We start from the raw sequence: 24,971 nt of genomic DNA on the forward strand, positions 1-24,971 counted from the left end.
CATTAGTGACAAACAATTGTAAACAAAAATAAATAAAAAAAGATTAAAAAACAAACAAACAAAAAACCAAAACATTGAAAAGTGCATGTTAATAAAAAATATAAGAATGACATCCTAACAGGCGCTAAATTTTTAATTCTTTTAGGGATTCCAAATTGACTTATTCCCAAGTACCCAGTATCTTAAAACTAGGTATGACCAAAGAAAAACAAGTATGAAAGGAGACAAAACTCTGATTTGAGTACATTTAATGAATTGTGAAGTCAATGATAGAAAACCTTTCAACAAATAAAACCGATGTTTTATTAATTACATTTTTTGCTTACAAGCATAAATTAAAGCCCCACGAGAAACCAAACTTAAATACTTTCCTTTAACGCCTAATCACTAAATACTGTTATAACATCACAACCTCATTTATCCCAACCAAACTTAGATTACTTTTAAATGTGGAAAACCCCTGTAGTAAAATGCTAACATGCTAAGCTAGGTTCTCTTACCCAACGCCAGGTTGGGATAACATTGTGCATGACGTTGCAATGGCTGAACAAGACAGCATATAAAATCAAAGCTAAAGTCAGAGGCTGTTTTGTCTCAGCTACAATCATATCACATCTGGAGTTTATCTGGAAGTCTGTCACCGTACCAAAAAAAAAAAAAAACCCCAAAAAACCCAACCCTGTCATACAAAATACATGTACTCAAATGGTAATCGATTTGTTAGAAAACCTAAATGCAGTTGGGATGCCAGTTAACCATTGATACAGTGAAGTACTGGTGAACAGCGCACGTCTCTGCTGACACGATGAAATCGAGAGGACTTGCGCCTCCGCTTAGCTACCCAAATAAATATTTCATTTCTTCTTTTCCTTAGCAGCTACATTTCCAGTTCAGCATTAATTAGTTCGATGAATTGTACTGTGGAAGGAAACTGGCAAAATATAATTTCATAGATAAATAACACTGAAAATATACCGCAAAGGAGACTTAAATTTCATTACCAACAAATAGAACATTAAAATCAACATCCTTTTAGAAAAATGGCAGTACAAAAATAAAAATGATAAATTCCACATTCACAACAGACCAGATAAAAAGAAAAAATTAAGAACAGACACACAGCTCTGTTTACTCCAGACATAAAGGCAAAGGCATATTTAAAAACATAGTGAATAAAAAAATAGCGATACGCTGTTGAGAATGTCCATTTGGGTGTTGTGAGGTATTCGCGTCCTTCTCATCTGTTCTTGCAGGCTACTGAAAGAACTTGAGTCCTGCTACCAGGAAGAACTTCTCCAGGAAAATCTCAGAGTCTAGAACTGCGATGTGGGCCGCCCGGCCGATCAAGGAGTTGGCGGTGTTGGGCAGGGCGTGGATGACATCGTAGCGCACCAGGTCGCAGTCTTTGTTCTGGAGCACAGGCACCAGCAGGTTCTCTATCATCTCAGCGTACACGGGGCCTGCGAGATGGACGGACGGACGTAGATATGCGAGATATAGAGAGACACACGTGGAGGACAAGAGACATAAATGAGCTTTAAAGAGAGAGAGCTGCCCGTGAGAAGCATCACCGTTTAAGCTCAGAGGATGCGCGGGCGTGTGGAGGCCTCACCTGTCTGCTTGTCTTTTAAGGCCGTCTTGCACATCTCGATGCGGGCGGAGTGATAGGGTACGTAGCGGTCCTGCAGGGAGCCCACCAGCACCACGTTCCTGAAGAACTGAAGACCTGCACGGCGGAGAACCCAGTGAGCGGCCGAGAAACTACTACCCCCCACCCCCACCCCACAGCTGCGGGCGTGCCAGTGCAGGAGGCCCCCCCTGATTCTCACCCGCTTTCTTGCTCAGCTTGTAGAGGAACGTCTGGCGGGGGTCCGAGTGGTCGCGGCAGGTCAGCTGCAGCAGCGAGCCCGACTTCTTCCACTTCTGCATGAACCACAGTCCTGCGGCAGAGGGAAGCGAAACAGCTCAGCCCGACCGGAGCCAGCCTCAGAACTGGGGGGTGTCCTTGCTTATTGGCAATTACAGGCGTTATTGGTTTAGTCCCTGGTCTGAAGCTTGGATCATTTAGCCTAGTGCCCAAGAACTAATGCCTATTACTATGGACAGGTGAAATTAAAAGGTAGAAAAGGGCACGCACGCACGCACTGATCTAATTAACGTAATCCTTCTCTGTCTGGGGTGCCTAGGCGGCTGGGCTCTGGCTTACCCGTGTTGACGAGGGCAGAGCTGTTGTAGAGCGTGCCGAGATGTGGCCCGGAGAGCGAGAGGAACGTGTGCAGGCGGCTGAGGTAGGACTTAAACCTGGGCCTTGTCAGCACGGAGCGCACGATCAGGTTCCCCAGAGAGTGGCCCACGAAGCTGATGACAGGAGAAATCAGACCAGAGCGGCAAGCTCGGTTTTCAAAGGCTGATATGGCACATTCACACACCATCAACACCAAATACCGTATACAAACAAAGATGATCGGTATATGTGGGCAAAAACAAAAATAATGAAACATAACCCTCTTCAGGCTGAGTATTAAAAAAAAATAATAAAAAATTGGCTTAATCTTTTGGAAATTTTCAGTGGCCCATTTTTATGAGCAGAATTAAACAGAATCCAGTGTCTTATGCTGGAAAGACAGGGGAAGGCAATCATTTGTAATTTGGGGATCCAACTAAACATAACTTTCAGAAGTACACCTTATGATTTCAACACTTAAAACAATTAAACACTTAAAACACTGAAAGCATTGTACATTAAACTGTCTAAAACTGAGCAGATATGTGGGTATTGGGGGTAAAAAAATAAATATTTTTAAATACATATACAGATAAGGAAACCCTTTTTGAATTACATGATCAAACCTCTACACTTCCAAGATGCCTTTAAAAGCACCTTAAAGTATGTTTCTTCACTGGAAAAAGTACTTGACAGGCCAAAGAAGATACCTAGTACCACATCAGTGTAGTGCATCATTCCTGGACAGCATTTGTTTGCCAAGAAAATGTATGCTACCAATTGCTCACTAGCACCACCTGCAGGGCATTCTTAAGCCGTGCAGCAGAATCTGGTTTCCTTCCTCTTTAGAACTGCCTGCTGTTTCCATTTAAAGACTGAATATAAAATAAATAAATAAATAAATAAATAAATAAATAGATAGATAGATAGATTACCTTATCTTTGAAACAGTGAGACTGTAGATTTGTATGTACTGTACAATTTCATCCAAAAGTCGGTCCGTCATAGACTCAAAGTCGGCAAAGGTGTCATTCTGAGAAGGTGGAGCCAAGCCAAACGAACACAAATATTTTAGACAGACAATGCACATAACATTCAGAGGGGACACACCCAACAGCAGTTATATCTTACGCTGCAAACTGGGTTGGGCCAAGGCCTTAGTTACCTGGTTACGTTCAGACATCAAGAACTCTATTCGGGACCCGGGCAGGCCAAGCTCTAGGTAGGTCTTCACCAACCTTAAATCCGCACTGTTTCCTGTTGGGGTGGGGGTGGGGGTACACAAATAAGTTTTATAAGGCTGTGTGATTAAACGCAGCCCCTGCAACACTACACAAGTCTGTAAATCAACGCACGGCGACAACTTAACTGGCGTTAGCACTACCCTCCTGCACATTTGCCAATGAAAGGATGAGGGGTGGTATCAAGGATGCTAGCTATAATGTGAGCGTATTTATGTCTACACTGGGTGAACGACATGACGACACTCCTCGATCTTGAGCTCAGCGCCACCATCTCCTGCGACCCAACGTGACTGGCCAAATCATTTCCAATGGATCTTAAGTCACGCGGTTATAATGGCGTCCATGTCTGAACAGACGAGACGCATCCACACGTGACGAGATCAATCCTGCCGCTTCTGCTGGGCAAGCGTTTCACCATGTTTCAGGTACCTGTTCATTCATGAGCTCCTCTGACCCTGGAATGAGCTTTTTAGAGCACTGTAAGCCAACCATATTTTAGCAAGCCGTAACCGGACCTTTCTGTGCTTGTTTACTGAAGGTTTGCCTCTAGTTAGCAAACCTGCTCAAGTTGTCTCAATACAAACCCTGGTAGTCCACACATCCACACCTATATCTGTTCCCACATCTGACTGCCCCCTTCATGACTGAAGCTATTTTCCAGTCTCTACTTTGGTACTCTTGTGGTCTGAAAGGTCACTTGCAATCAGATTCTGACATACCTACACTGTCTAGATCGCTAGTGAATCTCTCTTGGCTAGATTTCTCATTCTTTTCGGATTTATTTTTTTATTTTTGGCCTCATGATGGTCTGCTTTACAAGTATTGGCAACGACAGAAACTGACTCCAGAATCGAATGCCGCACAGGCTAAACTCTGGAGCTTTTGTTAGCAGTCTTGGACACGAAATGACATCACACCACAGGGCTGGCCAGGAAACCGCCAACACAGATGTAAATACCCTAATATTAAAGCTGACAGTCTGTGCGTTAACTCTGAATTTATAGCTGTATTTTGGCCGACTGTCCTATTACTTATGCACTGCAGTGTTCAAAAGGGAAACTGCATATCCAAAAGCCCCTAAAGGAACTTGCATTGCCATGAGGACTCGCAATACAAGCTAATAAATTAATTACACACTACTAAATGGTTTATGTGTCATCAAAAATTCATTAATGCTCTTTGGTGCTCTCTAGATTCTACTACAAAGCAGTGCTCTAGTTTCCAAAATGCTTGAAACCAAATGTGACTATCCTAGCTGGGGGACCACAGATCGCTCGAGAATATTCATTTCATCTCGGCTGCGCTGGCCTCAGTAACATGACGCTGTGGTAGACAGCAGCGAAGTGCACTTTAGCAGATGACTTTCCCCAGATCTGTTCCACTGACTAAGCTCATACGTTGCTGATGTGCACGAACATGCCCGTGCAGATCGGAACGGAATTGTGCAGTGAAAAGCTGCAACGGCCAAGGACATCGAGAACAAATCTGGTTGGCATCTAAGTTTTACCAATTAGTTTCATATTGCCATGTCACTGGGAAAGGAAAAAAACTAGAAAAATGCACTATTTCTCTAAACATTTGCCACCGTGCACTCAGCAGTTTCTGAGCAACACCTACCCCCTAGCCACATTCACTGCTGGTTTTATTAGGCACTTCTCAGGGTTTCGATTACAGACTGTAGCCTATCTGACGACGCATTTCATCAGACACCATGCGCTTGGTTGTGTGTGATTGGTTTCCGACCACGGCTCCGCTGCTGAGGCAGTAATGAGTGGCGGACAGCAGAACAGTAACGTGGTAGTAGCACGGCTGGGTGAGTCAAACTGGGAAAACTTTAAGGGTCAGCAGCGCCCCTGGTTTTCCTAAAAGTGTCGGCGCTGGGTTAGTGAGAGGTCTGCTACCCACAGGGCTCCCGCAGCCAGAATACAGCTGAGCAAAGCGGGCATGACGGAATCTCTCTCTCGACTCCTGCTGCACATTTATAAGGACGCCCTGATGCACTGGAAGGGAAGTGTGTGCAGGGGGGGCTCCTCGCCGGCGGTCTCACCGTCCAGGCCGTGCACACACACGATCAGGTGGACTCCCTCCTCGCTGCTCTCGTCCTCGTCCATGCTGAAGTAGGGGAAGGTGGAGGCCAGCTCTGTCACGTCGCTGTACAGGAACCCTGGCAACCTGAGCTGCTTCAGCTCCTCCCGGCCTTGGATAAACCTACAGTGGAAAAGAAGGGTGTGGCAAAGGGGGCGGGGCTACATATTATGAAATGCATACCAACAGTGGTGGTAAGCATTGCATCTTGGAGCTCTTTGTTCATCTTTGTCATGAATCAAGCTGTGCCACACTTCTGGAAATTTCTGCATTGCATATGGCCTGTTGCAAAAACAAATATGTAATCCAAAACAGTGTTGGAGAAGAAGGAAAAAACAAATACCAAAACAAAAAAAGAGCGACTCACGCTTTCATCTGGGCTGGAGGTGCGCTCTCGTACCAGCACAGGTTGTTTCTGGTTAGCCCCGGGGCTTGAGGCCGGGTCCGGGGGGAGCATGCCTCTCGGAGTTGCTCCATACCCAGGCGGTCGTAGAGGATGCTCCTGGCCTCAGCTCCGCCACCTCCATCCCCCTCTGCACCGTGGCCCTCCTCCTCCGGCAGGCCGTTGACACAGACCGGCCCGTCCGTCTCCTCGTAGTAGCCGTTCTCGATCATCTCATGCTCTTGCTCTTCCTCCTCGTCCTCCTCCTCGTCCTCGGTGGCGGCGGAGGCGTCAGCCTGGAAGCCCAGCGTGACGGCGGCCGTCTCCACGGGGCTGATCTCCGAGACGTCGGTGCTGGAGCGCGAGCCGAAGTAGTTCTCCACCAGGCCTTTCTTCACCAGGTCCGTGCTGCTGGTGGCTGAAGCGCTGGACTGAGCTGCGGCCTGAGAGTCGCCGCCGGGAACCTCGGGCCGCGGCCCTGCTCCGGCCGGCGGACCGGCCTCGGTGGGCGAAGTCAACTTGCCGGGAGTCAGGGCTTCGCAGAGGGACAGGAGAATGGAGAGTTCGTCATCGTGGAACACGGGCTCATCTCCGGGCCCGCCGGACGCCACCCGCTGTGCGGAGGGGCGGGCCGGGATGGGGGCGGAGAGCGGGAGGCGGATGTCGGCTCCTCCAGAGAAGACCAAGGTCTGCTCCTGCACCACCACGCTGGACTTCCTGCCCGTCGCCTCGCCCTCTGGCTCGTCGTCGGAGGGCAGCGAGTTGATGGAGGTGAGGGACGACTGCACGCCGCTCACCCCGCTGGTGCTCTCCGCGTTGGGCGCCTCTGGCGCCGTGGAACCTTTTGACGCAGGGCTGAGCTGAGGAGGCTTGGGGGTGTAGCTCGGAGGCTGCAGCGCAACCCAGCCTGGCTCCGCCCCTGTGAGGGCGGAGAAAGGAGGATGCGCTGGCGCTAGATGCGTGGCAGAACTGGGCTCGCTCTCGATGCCCGAGTCCGACAGGCGTGAAGAGGCGCTCGGCACGCAGTCCGTCTTCGGCGCCGCAGCGATCGCTGGGCCCAGCTCCGGGGCAACTCCCCCACCCTGGCTCTCCCTGCTTTGAGGTTTGGCCTCACAGCAGTCCGTCTGTGTGATCTCGGGAGCGTCCCTCTTGGGGGTCGTGCTGCTGGGGCACGGAAAGAGAATGGTAACCTTATCACCCTGGTAGGGGTCCTTGTCGCTAGGTTTGACCTCGATATGTCGCAGTCCAGCAGGCATGGCGGCAGGCTCAACTCCGTGTGCTGCTTTGATCTCCGTGGCTCCTGCTCCAGTACCTGCCTGGGGCCTAGCCTGTGCTTGCAAAAGATTTGTGAAATTGTCCTTCTGGATATTGGCCTTAGCCTGGCTGTCATTCTGAAGACTATGGTCTATAGTAAGAGTGGCTGTATTGTCATTCTGTTGAGTGTGTTTCAACATCGAGCATAACGTACTGCTGGGATCCCCGGAAAGAGCTTCATGCTCCACTTTCTGATCGCACTGAGGGTTGCTCTCTTTGGACTTGCTGGCTGGTTCTACATGAGGAACCTTCAGGTTCTTGTAGCCTGTGAGGACCACCGAGTCCTTGGAGCTCTGTCTGATCAGCTTCTTAGAGTTCTCAGTCTTGGCGTTCTTCTTCAGTTTGATGGACCTGGCCTTGGATTTGACAGGAGGCTCGTTCTGTTCGGGCCAGGTAGTAGCCAGGGAGGCTTGTCGCAGTTCCGGGTAAGGGCTGGGAGCACCTACTCCACCCGCCTCCTTTGAATGGGGTTTACTCGACACAAAGCCACCCCTGGTGCTGTGGAGACCAAGCCATGGACCATCTCGATCTTCGGGTAAAAGCAAGCCGTCACAACCAATGGCAGAAAGACAGACGATAAATAACGAATAAACTATCAAATGAGACGGTTTCATATCATTCAGCACAAGCTGCATGGCTTTTTAAATTTGCCGTAGTCTACTCACTCTCATTTTTATGCCACCCATTCATCCCAAAGCCGGTTTACTAACTCCACAAATATACAAACCCTCTGTAATGGACTCCAGATATCGATCCTCAAAGATGATAGGCAGGGAGTTGACGTCTCCGTCTAGGTCGGCACATTCCACAGGAAGGGGTGGCAGGGACAGGAAGTAGGAGGAGTTCTTAATGGCTGTCGTCATCTGCTGGTGGCTGTGTGCGCTGTTCGGGTGCAGAAGGCGTCACCCAGGTTGAGGTTTTGGCTCATATGAGGGATTTCTACAAATGCTAAGGGTGTGTTACTCACTGCAGCTCCTGGAAGGCCAGTGCAGCTTGTCTTGGGTGTTCGAGGCAAAAGAAAGCCTCTGCGAATCTCCGCACCTGCACCAAATGCACAGCCATGCGCTAAGGGCTCGGAGCACAAAGTCACCTCTTTGATGCGACGTGGGAAAGTGAGGCAGAGGTGGGGAGGGCAGAAAGCGCACGACCCTCGTTCGAAGGCTGCGGGAACTTACTCTCAGGGTGTGGTGCTCCTGAGCCAGCAGCGCCGAGACACTCTCGTGCAGGGAGACCGTCTCCAGGAACTGGCCCCACAGAGCCATGAGCAGAGAGCACAGCTGGGCCAGGTTCATGTTCACGAGCTCGGCCAGCTCGTCTGCGCTCTCGGCCCTCTGCTGCAGGGACGGACGGACGGACGGACGGACGGACACGCACACACAGACACAGACACACAACGCTTTGTCACAGACCTGTCAGTTATACGAAATCATCTTATAATATTTTGCTTCTAAGCAAATTTAGGCAACATTTTTTTTTTTGGGCAAGTCATATTAACTTGGAAGCTTACATGCTGCAATTACATCAAGTCCTAAAAGTCACAAGAGGGTATGCACTGACATCACTTTCCCGAAGGAACACATCCCCTTAGTCTGAGTGACAAAGCATTCTGAAAACGTCTGAGGAGGAATGAGATTATCTTTTTAAATCAAAGGCAGCTGGACTCAACGGCGATCCGGCCAAACGATCCAAGAACCAGCAGTCCCTGGACAGACACGTGGCCAGAAATCGGGTTTCCTGACAAACATAGCCCATTTGATTTGGACGGCAGGGGAAAAATACTAAGCAAAGCCTGAAGGCATTCAAAAGACTTCAAGGTGGGATTTGTTGGTGAAATTAAAGTGACAATGACGCCAATGTGGGTAAGTTTTTACATGCACTTGTATTTTTGTAGAATATAAAAATATTTTTGTACATATTTGGAAAAGTGTAAACTAGCCTACTTTGTAGCTACAATACTCACAACTAACATTAACATCATACATTTGTGCAACTAAACACTCCTCCTCTAATGTTACTATTAAATCTGACTTAAAACTAATTAGTGTGGTCACTGTGATATTTAAAGTGTTCCTCCATTCTAAGTATAGCCAAGATCCAAATGTACAAAATTTCCCGGTGTACCGTCTAAACTGGATTTGTCTTGGCCCGTCCTCTTTTTCTTTAGCGTTCAGACATCTGCAAAAATGTAGTGTTAAATTCTTGCCAAGTTGCAGTCGACTGCACACCAGCCCCCTCCCACTTTAGATGTTCTTGCAGCATTCACACTGAACACCAACCGTGCCAGTGGCTCCCGCAAACTGTGCCGTCGTGCGTGTGCCCTTTATGTAGCATCTGCCAGCTACGGTAAAGTAGGCAACCGACTGCCTCGTCATACTACAGGGCAGAAAAAGTAAACCAGATCCTCCTTTTCTGGATTGAGGGTAGCAGTATCCTTCTATATTGCCTTTCCACACTGCTGAAAACACGGGCCAGATAGGATCTGTGGCCCTGGCCCCACCTCTGACTCCCAGGTAGTGTTTTTTACATGCATACCATACTACTCTCCAGTAAGGAGTATAAACATCAGCAGTTACTGTTTTGTACAGCTTTATGTCTTAGCAAGAGAGCGCATCAAACACTATTTATCCTAAATATGGATTAGACCATAAACAAAAGCACCCAGGATATTCTAATTTTTGACAAATCATCATTCATTATGGCAAGGATGAGGATTTTAACCATCATTCCTCTACTCATTTTATGACCTACTCAATTTCAGTCCCGACTCTTGTGTCAAGGTACAGCTTACAGGAAAAATTACTCATAGCTATACATGTCCCCAAGGCATTTAGGACATACCTTCACTTGTTCACAAAGCTCGTGAAGACGGGCTTCCACGTCCAGTTTTTCTATTAAAACAAAACAAAAACAAAAACTAAAAAAAACCAACAATGATGAGGGAGGTCAAAATCAGAACAGCCTACGTAACAGAGTTAGAGAGAAAAATGAGTCTTTCTGAAGAGCCTGCGTTTGAGACCACAGAAGTGAGGGCTATGAGAGAGAGAGAGAGAGAGAGAGAGAGAGACAGAGACAAGCTAGTTAGCACAGAGCGACAGGAGACACAGAAGAGGAGCATCGCTACCAAAGGCTGAGCGGTCAGTGATGGGCCCCTGGCTCTCACTGCTTACATGAGAACAAATCACCAGTGGGTAGGGGGCCCCCCCTACCATACTACCAGTCCAGTTAGGAGGAAGATCAGAGGGGATGAAGATCAGGGAGGAGAAAGAACGAACACGAGTAAACGAAAGGCAAGGGTTGGCTTTGGAGGGACATACCTATGTAGATGTGCCTTTGGCCTCGGGGGAAAGGTCTTCTGAGAACTCGCTCATAAAGGACTTGCATGCTGGGCTTGGCTAGTGGTGGGATTGCACATATAGGCATGTTTAAAATGGTCCTTCTGCCCTTTCGCGGGCAGAACTGGGTTTTAGCCCTCTACGTACAAAACACAAGGGCCTTGTACATGGCATAAGGCCAACAACAGCAGGGCGGTGGCTGTTAGTGTCTGTTAATCGTCGCTGTGGTTTAGTATGGGGAGCTGTTCGAGGTTAAGGGCCACACTGGTGAGCAGCTCTTAGAAGCAAAACAAATAAGAAAACCAAACCTTAAGGGTGATTAAGGGATTATGTTTTATGAGTTCAAGACACACACACACACACACACACACACACACACACACACACACACACACACACACACACACACACACACACACACGTGTACATGCATGAGAGCACTTTAAAGGAGCAATAAGACATTTTCCCAATGATTCTTCTTCACAAACCTGCTATATGAGGCACAAACTGGTTTACTTAAGTCCACCACACAATTTGATTTGTGTTTTTATGTAAGCTGCACTTCATAAAAAGATGGAAATGTAATAAATCACATTAAATCAGTAATGTTTGCTAAAACAATTTGGTGGCAAAATGACTTGCTGCTCCTTTAAAGCTTACAAAACACCCAGCTTTCTTTTATTTAAATCTAACACTACCACTATATCAGTTAAGCTTGTCCCAATCATTATAATCCTAATATTTAGCATTGAATTAGTTTCACTGAAGGGGGGAAAAAAAAAAAAAAAAAAAAAGGGGTCTTTGTGACTGACTTGGGCTCTGCAACCAGTAGCTAAAATTTCTGTTTTAAAGCTGTTTTAAGCAGTCAGGAAACTCCTCTGTAAGGTGGTGGTTTCCCTGCCTGTCACTTCAGCAGATAGGTTTGGCCAAAGTCATTATAAGTGAATTAACAGTTTGTAATAGCATTAGCTATGCATCTGGATTAGCGTTAAAAACATCCAGTCCAAAAGTGACATCATGCTCAGAGATGAGGTGAATGTTAATCATATTTCAGCAGCTTTGGAGTGCCCACGTCTACTTCAGCGTTAGCAGTGTGCGTTTGTACGTTAATCCTTCTTGTGCGTGGAAGCATGTTTAAGGGAAAGGAGGCAGAGAAGCGTATAGAAGCAATGCATGACATGTGAACAAGTTAAACCATAGCCTTATGACCTACAAATAGAGAGTTCTAAGACACTAAGCCAAAAAGCTGTAATATGATCTTTTTGAATGGAAAAAACAAAACAAAACAAAAAAACAAACAAACAAAACCCTCAGATATAAATGTAGTAGGATTCCTGAGGTATGAAAGTAGTATTGTTATAGGACTTGCTTTCATCTGTTACCTTTGTGACAACCACAAAAACCTATATGATGCCTATTTCTTGGAAATTGCCCGCCCGCCCCCAAACACACCCCGTTAACCCCCCCACCCCACCCCAAGGCAGCGATGGACGTACCAAGTTCCAAGCGGCGGGACGAGGGAAGCCTGTTGGTGAGAGCCATGAAGAACTCGAAGAGCCCTTGGTAGGCGAGCAGCAAGCTGGCGCACAGGCTGTGGTGCAGGCTGAAGGCGTGTTGCAAGCACGGCTCCGACACCAGGAACGTCTTGCCCTGTGGCCGCCAGAGATGGCATCGCTTATCGAGCCGCCGGCCACGTTTTGACGGCAGGGGCGACTACCCCGGCCGGGGTGGGGCGGGGCGTCCGGTCTTCTCCGCGAAGGCCTCCGCGCTTTGCCGCGACGGCTGCCTGCGGCCGCGAGGGCGCTTCCAGGAGGAGACCGGCTGGCCCTGCTCCAGCCCGCGCTCTAAAATCCTGAGACGTGATGTTCTTAGATGTCTGGAGGATGATGGAGTGACTCTAGAGTGCGAGTTCTGTGGGTGCAAGCTCAGCAGTTCGCATGGCCGGCCTTGATCATAAGACAGTTCCGGTGTTGTAAGGGGAGAGAGGCGGGGTCAGGCTCATGCCAAAAGCAAAGACGAGTCATCTAGCTGCGAACAAAACTGTCCTTGGGTTGGGACATTCCTTATCTAGTTTTCTGTGTGCATACTGCTGGAGAAAAGCTTGCTTATAAAAACAAAAGTGACTTGTCAGATCCGTGCAATATGAACTCAAGCCGATAACCACAGCTTGATCGTGTTATCTTTACAGTATCAGCAAGTCATCATACTCCGTTATGCTTATTACACAACAATGTCTGACAAAATCTGAATGGCATTTCTCAAATACAATCATCATCACCACAGTCAACTGCAGGAGGCCATCACACTCTGTAGGCATAACACAATCAGCGTGGTGCCCTTATCTAATTTAAGTTAGTAATAAAAAAAACTAAAAGCATCGAAGAAAGTATTTGGACGCCAAATTTCGTTTTTTTTTTTTTGTTGTTTTTTTTTTTTACAGAATGCCAGAGGGAGAAAACTAATTAATCTATTACTCATCACCTGGCCTGAAGTTTATTTGGATGTTACGTGTGCACGCTTGCGCGTGCGTGTATGAGCATGCTTACATCAGGAGAGAGCTGCTTCACATAGCTACTGCCAAACACCACGGTCTCCAGGGGTGGCACAAGGGAGTCTTTGCTCTGTGCTGGTGCGTTGCGGTTCAGCCAGGTGTTTTTCACAAGCCGCGGGAAACTGCACCATAAATGGCACACTCATTGTTCCACACACTAAAAAGCCTTTATACAGTACTTCAACAATATATGTCCACGTAGGCAGGTATTTGTTTATAATATAATTTATTACATAACTCAACAAATGCAAGAGTGTTGAACTAGTGTGACAAATAATGGCATTGCTAGCGTAAGGACTATAGACAATGCCAGGGCATGTTGTTAATGTTGCATCAAATTTTCAGAACACTTAGGAGGCCTGAGATGTAAGAAATGCATAATTCATTATTTTAATGTGGGCCTGCGCCCCTTCTCTAACCTGATAAGGGGCTGGTGCAGGGCCACCAGGGAGGCGTGGACGATGACGGAGATGACGGACAGGTGGAAGTAGTCGAACATGACGTTGATGTGCTGATGGATACCTCGGTGGAGGCTAAAGTGCAAGCGCAGGGTGCGACTGCTGATGCTCTGCAGGGAGCTGTGCTCCTCTGGCCTGTGGGCACACACACACAGACACACACACACACACACACACACACACACACACACAGACACACACACACACACACACACACACACACACACACACACACACACACACTGCCATTCAGAAGAGAGTTTATAACAGTGGCAGATTTTTCTTTAAACCCAAGCTGTAAGCTGAAAGACTAAGAGAATATGTTCCAAAGGATGTGAACGCACTCCAGTTTGTTTCACAGCTCTGCTGCAACACAAGCTGCTCTACACGCCTGCAGTTGGTTTAATTTAATTAACAATAACTCATCAAACCAAGCCTATAACCTAACCATGTACACCGCGCGTTAGCATTAAATATCTGGTGGCAAGAAGTTAAAATATCGCATTCTATTTTCAAAATGCACCAAACGCACGTGTAATCGCCATCTGTGAAGTACAGGTCTAGGCACAGCTGAAAGTCCATCTCATTTAGGGACTCCTCCACCTGAAAAGGAATGACACACTAATGGCTAGAAACACAATGTGCCCTTCACAAAAATAACACTGGTCACCCAGTGTCCACTAGGCGAATTGGTGATACAAAGCGGTGTTGCGCGAATCTCTCACCTTCTTCTCCTCCAGCAGCATCATGACCTTAAATACAAGAACATCGTTGACGACAATTTCCTCGTTTTTGTAGAGGATCTGAAATGTTTTGCTGCAGATGACGTCATCTTGTACCAAGGCGGGAAAGGCCAGATCTGACCCTGGGAAGGAGGAGGAGCATGCTTTGAGCCGAAGCACTGCCCGGTATTTTGGGCTCAACAAAAAAAACGCACTGGGCCCCAAAGAAACCTTTTTTTTTTTTTTTTTTAATCTAAAGGCTTTAATAATTGCTAAGGTCCCTGTGAGTCACAGACACTTGGAATGGTCCTGACTCCACCCCACACATGGCACCCTTGGCTTTGAGGTCCAGGTCTCTACTCCCAGGACATTTTAAAATCTGCGCTCAGTATGATTTATTAGCTTCCGAAAGAGCTAAGTGCTTCTGACACCACCAGAAAATAAAATCACAGATCACAGTTTACGAGCTGTGTCTCACTGTATTCTTGGTGAAACCCAAGATTTTGTGACACCGTTGTTTACTTTTACGAGGTCTGTAATTCTGTGAAGCATTTTAAGCACCCAGTTTCTTTGGATAGATGTTTTCAGGAGGTATGCAAGTTTAGCTTATATAAATTAAACATCTTACCATGAATCTGCATTTCCCTTTTGATTTAAGTAATAAGTTTGAGGGAACTGGCAAATCCAAGTGGCTAGACAAAAATCCTAGTAGTTCCTACACCAGGCACATATACTGGATACTGGGATTAATTCACCAAAAGATTACACTGTTAATGCAAAGTAGTAATGCTGTGTGTTCTTCACTGCAATATATATTCGTTCTCTCCCTCCCTCTCTCTATTTGTGTTGTGTCATTGCACGCGGATAGCCAAAATGCAGTGTTTACACTTATATTAAAATGTCGTCTTGAGCCCTCTCCGAAGGCTGTTTTAGTGGTTTGATTGTAATCTACTAACAGTGCATGCTGTTGGTGTTTATGTTTGGCTTTTCATGTGCCCAGATGAAATCAGAATGTGAGGTAATCACCAAATTGCATGTGAACGTACGGTGTAAACAACCCATAATCCTATAAGTGAAGAAATAACATACAGTAATGGTCAGAGAATTATTAAACATACACAGCATATCTACCTACACAGGCAAAATGTCTGGTTGGGTTTTCTGGAACTGAAGAACAACAATATATTCTATGCTACGTGCCATCTGCTGTAGCCATTATAAAAAAAAAAAAAACAAGCCCAAAAGCCTGCTTCCAAAAATGTTACTGAACTGCCGGGCCTATAACAGGGCGCGTCAACAGCCCCGACAGCACTGCCAAGCATGGAGCAGCCCGTTACCCAGCAGAACAATCACGTGTCCTAGCGCCGTGTTAACCAGTACACACTCCCGTCCCTGAGGGAAGACTGCTGGGAGTGTGCGCTGCACCTCGGGGAGGCTCGAGGCTCCCCACCACCCCACGGTGTCCGTCTCAGTAGGCCAGTGGGAGGCTTATGTAATAATCGGTGCCAGTGGGCACAGGTCCGCGCGCCTCATGTATAGCTGAGCGGCGGCTCCGCACAGAGACAGCTGATCCGTTACAGGAGGATTCTGTTAGAACCTGTCGCGCTTCAGGAAGAGGAAGTTGTGGTGTTGCAGTTCACCCACAGGCTAACCCTTGGAGGGGATGGAATTTGGGGAACGCGACCGACGATGCAAGTGTTTCCTGGGGCGGGCTATTATTTTTTAGGCCGCTTAGGAGGACCTCATGTATTAGGACATCATGTATTAGGACTCAAATACGGAACACATGCTTTTATTTATTTTTTTTATTAATATGAGCCTGACATGAGTTAAAGAAAAAAAGAAAAGAAAATGAAATTAGTCTGGGAAGCTGAGATCTTAAATAATCCGGAAAGACACGAAGAGCATATGGGTATGTGTTTGACATGACTGAACGTGACCAGAGCTGGAGCTCATACTTTATGTTGACTACAAAACATGATCTTGGTGTCAACACAAGATATTGTGTAGATCCAAGTCTAAGTCCATAGTCCCTAACAAGGATTTATTAACCTGACGTCTGAATCACGTCAGCCTGCAAAGTCTGAGTCAATGACTTTTCTGAACAGTAAGAGCCAAACTTACATGGACACGATGCAAAAGCAAAAAAACACCCCTCACAAACATGCACAATATACACGTCTCTCCTAACCTGCTTTCATGTTTTAAGATCCTTTCAATTTAGATGTGAAGACTTTAGGAAAGATTTTAATCTTCTCTCGGCCACGCTTGAAGAAAGCGTGTTATCTGGCATCTAGTCAGGTATGAAGAACGGTGCTCTTACATGGGCAAGTGTGGGAGTGAGACAGCGACAGACACACACAGAGAGAGAGACTGGGAGGCAGAGGAAGGGGCCTTACCAGAGGGATGAAGGAGACTGGCCTCCACTCTGTGAGGGACCCGAGGAGGCACCTTCACACTCCCACGCACCTGATAAAACCTACCAGGACAAACAACATCTTACGTAAAACTCTCAGGGAAAGAAAGGCTCCAGTGCCATCAGAGAGAAAGGAAAGAAAAACTATTTAAAATAATCATCATAACATTAAAACCAAGTGGGGGGCGGGGGGTAATTATGGTTCTATGCTGGAGTTAGAAAAACCATTTCAAGACTGCATCAAATTATTTAACATGGATTAATATTCCTGATAAAGATTAGGCCTACAGTTCATTCTGTGATAAATTCTCCATTAGAGCTTATTTTATTCAGCAGTTTTATTCATTGCTTTTGCACATGTTCACCAGTATACACCACGACGCATTAAAATAAACAAACAAACAAAAACAGTACAGAAACAAATGGCTGGAAACCCTGACTTGGTGTGGTGTGAGGCACGAGGCAGACGCAGAGTGGAAGCCTGGCTAGAGAGAAACCATTTCCTAAGGTCAACAGACATTTAGAGCACCCCGGCCAGAACTCAACCGCTCGTGAATCCGTAATCCTGGCTCCCACATCCCTGCCTCCAACCGCCTGTTCCTTTCAGTTCCCGGCACCCGACGGCTGCTATGTTGCGGGGGCCTGGCAGGGCCAGGTGGCTCCTGTAGTCTTGCTTCTCCAGCAGGGGGCTCTTCGCCCCCAAGACGAGGAGCTGCCGGTGCCCCCCCACCACCCCTTCGCGGATGGCGAGGGGTCGAGGCCAGAAATAGTCCCCCCCCCCAGCAGGGCGTCTCGCCACGGAGAGGGCGTGGCCAGGCTGGGGAAAAGGGGTGGTTTGAGTACAATGCTCGAGCAGGAAGGGGAGGGGGCACGGCTCGTTTCCTGTCCGACAGCTGAGCAAATGCCGGTCCCATGGCGACAGACCGGGTTGCTGGGGGGGGTGGGGGGGTGCATGCATGGGATCAGAGCTGCAAGCCACAAACAGCTTTACTGGGCACACATCAGAGGCGCCCGAGGGAAGAGGCTCTGGGCTGTGGTTCATGCCGCTTTCTCTCTTCTGATTAAATCAGAAAATGTCAATGTTTTAATAATTTCAAGATGCAACCCAATATGATGTGCCTGATATACTCCAAACGCAAACAGCTGCGAGCGCAACGGTCTGCCTTAAACTAATATTTACAGCCTTCAAAAACCCTTACAATTGTTTACTTTAGAGAGGCCAAAAGGAAGACTGACACATTGGTGATTTGGAATGGGGACCGTAAAACACCATCTAGTGAAAATGTAGTCACCTAATGGAAAAAGTCTAGCGTTGGTAATCCATTTACAAAATCTGACTTGAAATATGCACGACATTTCATGAAACCTGATCATGGACATAAACACCTTTATATTGTGTGCTGTAAACAATGTGAGCAGCATCTTGCTGCATGACCTCTAAAAATAACTTGCTTGTCCTAACTAACCACATCATAAGGTAATATGTGGTCAAGCCAGTTTCTTTTTTTAAACAATGAATTATTTTTTATTTTTTTTTTTTTACAATATGAGACCAAGCTTATATTGTGGTGTGGTATGGCACTGCACAATACAACAGGAACTCGATCCATAAGTACAGTTTCCAGGTGTTATTTTTCGGTCATCAAAAAGAAAAGACGTGATGTCCTGATCCCAGATCAGCACATTTGCATTGGGATCCTTTAGCAATACATACCAGACCCAACAAGATTCGTCTGTGTGGGACAGAGCTTAGCTTGATGCAACATGGTGTTAATAATAATACATAAAAAAAGATTGCTGACCGTTCTCAAAAGCTTTCTTTACTAGATCCATGCCTCAACTTGCCTTGATACAATTATCATAAATACGATCTACGCGCATCAAGTCATTTTACAGAAGGACGAAATTAACTATATGCACAGAGAACTTAAAATTACTCATCATATTCCAACAGTGTCTCTCTCATTTCTGTAGAAACATGTAATTATCAGAAATAGCACACAGATGCAGTTAGAGACTGTAGTTCATCTGTTGCCATGCAGAATTGGTGCAAGACACCCACTAGCTCAATGAAATGGGGTTCTCGCCACAGGGCAGCTCCAAAATGGATATTTCTGGGTGGCGGACCACGTTCAACCTAGCAGACGCTGTGCCAGACACGCTCAGGCCAACTCTACACCTACCCCAATGCCACTACAATCGCAGCGTCAATGCTACGTTAGGGAAGGGTAACCTGCCAATTAATGTCACGTCGGTGATGGTTCTGCGTTCTGTCTGAATGGACAGAGTCACTGAAGAATAACGGGCTGCTTTTAGCCAAAGCTAAGCTGTAGGTTCTGTTGCTTACTTCCCTGTCTGAGCTGTGGTATAAGGCAAACCAAGCAAAGGATGCACCAACCGGTGGGGAGACTACCCCACGGCTACTAACAGAAGTCTGAACAGGGATATTTGTCATTTTATATTCTGATGTACTAAACTATGCTAGGTTGGGAAAAAAAACTGCTTGCACAACAGCAACAGATCGAAATAAACCACAGCTTCGTGTTGAGAAATCTGACCATGCAATATCCCCCTGAAAGGGGTGTACCAGCTTTTGATGTTCAGAATAGCCTCTCAGGAAACGGTCCTCATTAGGTGCAAATGTCCTGTGTATGCTAGCTAAAAGATTTAAGAGTACTGCCTCATATTTCTCCAAAAACACATTTTGCACATTACACAGTGCGTTGTGTTGTTGTTTTTTTGTGAAACGCATTTATTATAAATTAGGCAGAAAGAAACCCAGCCTTTCATGGAGCAGAGAGCTGCACCAAGTTTTAGGTTCACACAGTTTCACCCTTAGGTTACTGTGGGAATTGCAAATCCTTATTTCAACGCAATATTTCAACCTGAAAACCCTGTGCATTAGAACTCAGATTTACCTGTTAGCGTGTCTGCTAGTGTTTTGGCCAGCCTAAGCCTATGCACCCCATGCTCCTGAATTTCCTCGCTGGTGTGCACAATGAAGGTCACATGCGTAGCTGTGCTGTCAGCACCCAGCAGTCAGAAGCTTGGCTGCATTCTGTTCGTTATTAGGTCCCACCATAAGGTGGAAAAACAGTGCAACTGGGAAAATTGTTGTGGCCTGACTAACAAGTCAGATTTTCTAAAAGCAATTTCGCAGCATGGTTCTGCACCTCATCGAAGCTTGCGGGATGTAATCTTTTTGCTGGATCTTTTTAAAATAAAAAGGACAGCAACAACAACAACAAAAAATACAACAAACAAACAAATAAAAAAAAACACCAACTTAAAAAAACAACAACTGTTTATATAAATGTTTCAAAACAACTCTGAAGGAAAAAGGAGAAAAGGTGTGTACATGCATGCAAGCTAAAGACACATACAGACAGACAGAAACAGAAACCCTGAGAGAGAGAGACAGATCGATAAATCAACGAAAACAGAGATTTGTTACCGGCTGGAATTCTGCCGAGCGTCTGTCTACACAGCGTAGAGCGAGAGAATGCCCATAAACTAGGCCTACCTCTACTATCTCCACAAAAAAGGGAGGGGTCTATAATATCATCGAGACAAAAACAAACAAACAAACGAAAAAATAATTCTCCCTGCATAGCTAGCACAAAAGACAGACAGACCTGATCACCTCTTGCTCCCCCCTGCACATTGGAGGCATTTGGGACCAACTTTTCTTGCGCTTGTGGTGAGACGCCAGTAACATACCAGCAGCTACTTTCCACTACCATTCTGCACAAAGTCTTTTTAACCTGTCTGGGTTTCTGTAAACCGCAATATAATAACACTGTTCACAGGAATAGCTCTAGACCACGTTCCTGGCCCCTTTTAAATAGAAAGATCAGATCACCATTTTCATCCTAATATCTATATTCCAAACATTTTTCACTCATCACATCAGCGCTCTGGAGGCCGAAGGCGGGGGTATGCCGAACATCCAACAACAGATCGGAATCTCGGATTGATTCAGAGTCTGGCCATCTGCTATACGCTAGCCTTTTTTCTTTCCATGATGGTCGTAAATACCATTGCACTTCCGAAATTATGTATGCCACGGTCCATTTTGGAGTCATTATTTTAATTAAGGTGAAACCATTAGCTGTGCCGCACGGCCACAGTCCTGCACACATTTAACAGTTAAACACCTGGCTAACAGCAAGGTGGAGGAAGAGGTGTTCTTACCCTCTCTGGAAAAGGTCCACATTGTAGAACTTGTGGAGCTCCACAGAGAACTCCACCGTGGCCTGGACCTCACTCATACTGAGCTTCAGGGGCTTCGGCAGGCCAGCTTCAAATTAGCGCCAGCATATCTGCAAAGGAACATATAAATTAAGTTAACGGCCCAGCCCAGGAAGATCTTCAGAAGCACCGTGACCAGGGCTTCGGACCATATCACACGGTGCCCATTGGTGTTTCTGATATTTGATCACTTGCTCGATTTTTCCAAACCGTGTAACATTGCAAATGAGACCACAGTAACTCCCCCAGCTGGCGTGAACAGACAGAAAATACAGTCAGCATACTGTTCGCTGTAGATGTAGAGCATAAGCATCAAGTATAATAGTCTGCATTTTTATTCCTATTTAGGACTGGGATTTTCTGGCTATACAGAGCCCCTCAAACTACAATTATTCATTGCAAATAAATCGATTTCTTTAGCAGACTTGAACTCTTGCAAAAACTTAAGCTGCTTAAAAAAACTCTGCGGGCAAAAAAACCAAAAAAAAAAAACCCCACCACCAACAAATTTCCCAAATAGTTAGCAGCAGATGATGAAGCAGACGATTCTGCAATGTGTTAATGGTTTTGTGTCAGCTCTTTCAGGACAAACAACTGAAACAGTGTCGTCAGGAACAGACAGTGTTTAGTTCCTGGTTACATGAAATACACATACAACCAATATAAACAAGACTTCTGCTGCTCACCACCAACCATGGGGGCGGGGGGGGGAAACCACAAATAAAACCCACTGTCTCTGCGTTCCCAAACATGACAATGGGTACTGTCAATAACAATAAGGTACATGAGGACTAAGGATAATCCTACTTCTAGAATTGCTGCCAAGAGTTACAACTCAGAGCCCACCTGTTGCAAGGACAGGACCTACTCCATCACTGCACAAGGTAATTTACACAAAAGGGGCAGGAGGCAAAGCAAACATTTGGCGAACTCTAGAGCTGCTGCCATGCTTCGATTATTGATAAACGATTCGGAGCTCAATTCTGCTAGGAGGTGTGCAATCTTAGCCATACCTGGAAAGATCACTCCTTTCCTAATTGGGCTTGCCAAAATAGAGGGAAATGTGTGGTAAGAAAAGAAAGGCAATGAATCTCTATGCCAAAATAGTACTGAAACAATATGAGTGTCACCAAGTTAGGAACATTTCAGGTAAAGTCTGCATTATCGGTTTATTTTTACATTATATTATATTATCGAGGTTCATTTTATCAGCAACAGTATCTGGAAATGGTCTACAACGCCAAGACACTACAAGGCTTAAGGAATTTATTGGAAACATGTTCCACGATACAAGTACCTTGAGCAATTTCCACTTGAACATTTACTTATGAGGAAATTTCGTATGGCAAATGTAGCAAATTTTCCAAATCACTTCTACAAGTAATTAACTAATCTAGACAGTGGAAAAAAGCATATATTAAAAGAAATTAAGCGCTCTTATATAGGCAGTCAGTTGTGACTCATTTCTGTGACATCAGGTAGGATAGCATGTGTAACAATTATGTTAGAACACACAAACCTACCCATATTAAAAGGTTGAAATGCCAAGGAAGACATGTTTCTAAATTTGATAGGTGACTAGGTCTCCATTAATACACACCGTTATTGTGGTTAAAGTCTTGGACCTTGAGCACCACCTTTCCATATTTAAACACTGCAAACACAAACAATAATGGCTCAGATTACAAACTGAAGTTTGTTATTTCACAAGGAGGCCTTCTCTTCTGATGTTTCACAAGCTATTACAAAATGGGAAGGCCTTCACACAAACCACAAGCTTTGGGAGAATGAGTAACTTATGCTTATTTGCATGAACATCACTCTACAGTGAAGCACTTACCAAACAGCCTTGAAAATATACCAACATTGTACACTGGATACAAATGCATACAAGAACATTGTCTCGTTTTTGTTGTGTACTTGTATATAGCTGAAATGACAATAATACCTCTTTGAACTTTGAACTTTGAACCAACATACCTGGGCTGTTTAAATGGCTATCAGTGAAAGCAACACGTGTTTAAAAAACTAAAAGCCAATCTGTGATTTTATGAGGTTTCTCTTGCTCCATAAGGACAAGAAGGATTCGCAAATTGCAAAGGCAACTATCTCCCTTCAAAATCACTGACAGGACTAAGATTAATACGCTCACTGGGCAAGTCTTAACAACTGCAATAATAATAATGCAATAAACAGTTCTGTAATGTGATTTTTGCAGATGTGCGTAGGCTTAGATGCTTGTAAGAGAGGTAGCCCATTGCAGCTTTCACTCAGTTTTCTGCCTCACAACCTTTTTTGCCGTTCCATTAAGTTCACAGATAACGATCTTTCCCAGACTTGACTTACACTCAATCATGAATTTCCCCTCTCCCCAACCTCAGCAAGCATATTTTAGAGTCCCTGGAGCATTTGGTGAAACTACTATGACTACTGGTACTACTAATAAAAAATACAAATACTATCAATAATTATAATATTAACAAGCAACAATCATTCTGTTTAATATATGTATTCTTGCCATATCTGATAGTGTAGTGGTGATTGTTCATTGACACCGTTACCAGAGATATCACACTTACCCATCTTTGCTTTCTGCTACTGTGTCCTTTCCGTTGTATTCAAATAAACCCATTATCAGCTTCTGAGATCATAGCTATGCATTCATTCCTATAAAGGCGTACAAAAAAGGGAAACCAAAATAACCTCCAAGTGTTAACATCTTAACAAATGTATTCTAAACGACCACACATCTCATTCACATATGAAGCGTCCAGCTAGACGCCGAAGTTTGAGGTTAGCATCATCTCATTTGCCCATTTCAAGGTTAAAGCCAGCAACGTTAACACATTTTGAATAACTCCACGTAAAACGAGTTGTTTACTTCCATACAGCGGGACCTAGCTATAAATCACACGAAAGTGTTGGATTACAATGCTCGGACACCGTAAAACATCTGGAATTTATTGAGAGTTACCCGTTTTTACACTTTCAACCTAGCAAAGTTAGACAGCTCAGGTCAGCCAGACAAATATGTGCTTAGTTTAGATAACTAACCGGTCAACCACTGGCGTCCCCAACCAAACTACATAACCGATAGCTGTCCACCTATTCATTCAGGGGCATCAACTTTGGCTAAAATAATCGAACCATCGGCAAAAAACAAAAACAAAACGCAGATGTTTATTTGGTTAGGCACGTTAGATTGTTTAGCTAGTTAGTTAGCGCTAGCTACAACTGCCCACCTAAATGGCTAGCTAACCTACACAAAACACCCTGGCTGTGATTGACTAGACGTAGTTAAGATAGTTAGCCAAATTAGCCATCTTAGATTACCAGCAGAGAACACGGCTGAAGACTCCGGTTAGCTAATTTGGGGAGCCAGCTAGCTACTCTCAGAAGTTGTCCGGTCGACCGCATTAACTAACGTAACATTCACTTATTGTCCATGCGAAAATGTATCAGGTAGAAACAAAGTCCTATACGGCTAACCTAATAGCCGGCTATCTAGTTAGCAAGTCTGCTCACTGTATGCAGCAGCTAGGCGAGCTAAGCTAATTTAGCGCGCTAGCTAGATAGCGAACCACTAGGTAGCTCAATGGTTAACAGCCTGGAGACCTTGCTTTTCACAAGACAACATTTCCTCTTTTGTCGATTAATAAAAGCAGCACAAATAAACACAAATGCTATAAATACGCATCGAGTCTTCAACATTTCGCACACACCTTGTGCATGAATGTTATATTTCAGGCCAGGGCGCCAGGCTTGGTTTAGAGCAACGATTGGCTTCCCTTTCACAGATTTTCCTCGCACCTCATACCGCCTGCTGGCTAAATCCTGGAACTCCTTTCGGCCTCGTCAGGAGGAATAACTGGAATATTGCCTTGTTGGGATCCACTTTGGGAAATGTATTCCTCTATCCAGCATTAACGAGAATCTCCAAGTAGTGTCCACAACGAAACATGGCTATGTGGCTGTTCCTCTGAACTTCTGCT

The 24,971-nt window shown here is 45.5% G+C and overlaps 1 protein-coding gene across 7 annotated transcripts; it reads right to left on the reverse strand.

Annotated features, from left to right (window-relative positions):
• Positions 1-231: 231 nt before the first annotated feature.
• fam135a (family with sequence similarity 135 member A) lies at positions 232-24,971 on the reverse strand. Of its 7 annotated transcripts, none has more exons than XM_035529870.1 (22): positions 24,790-24,971; positions 23,559-23,646; positions 20,923-21,050; positions 16,712-16,791; positions 14,316-14,455; positions 14,123-14,193; positions 13,552-13,725; positions 13,128-13,254; positions 12,078-12,231; positions 10,564-10,641; positions 10,088-10,137; positions 8,425-8,583; positions 8,217-8,290; positions 7,977-8,131; positions 5,921-7,778; positions 5,516-5,676; positions 3,390-3,481; positions 3,160-3,257; positions 2,207-2,358; positions 1,830-1,940; positions 1,613-1,726; positions 232-1,460 (listed from the first exon to the last, which is right to left on the reverse strand). In XM_035529870.1, the coding sequence occupies exons 3-22, from the start codon at positions 20,997-20,999 to the stop codon at positions 1,255-1,257; spliced, it is 4,131 nt and encodes a 1,376-aa protein (XP_035385763.1). In that variant the 5' UTR covers positions 21,000-21,050; positions 23,559-23,646; positions 24,790-24,971; the 3' UTR covers positions 232-1,254. The 7 variants fall into 7 exon arrangements, with proteins under 7 accessions (XP_035385763.1, XP_035385766.1, XP_035385762.1 ...); XM_035529873.1 differs by having other exon boundaries at positions 8,425-8,580; positions 24,702-24,971; XM_035529869.1 differs by having other exon boundaries at positions 24,702-24,971.

Source organism: Electrophorus electricus, chromosome 9, assembly GCF_013358815.1.
Source record: "Electrophorus electricus isolate fEleEle1 chromosome 9, fEleEle1.pri, whole genome shotgun sequence".
Taxonomy (NCBI): Eukaryota; Metazoa; Chordata; class Actinopteri; order Gymnotiformes; family Gymnotidae; genus Electrophorus; species Electrophorus electricus.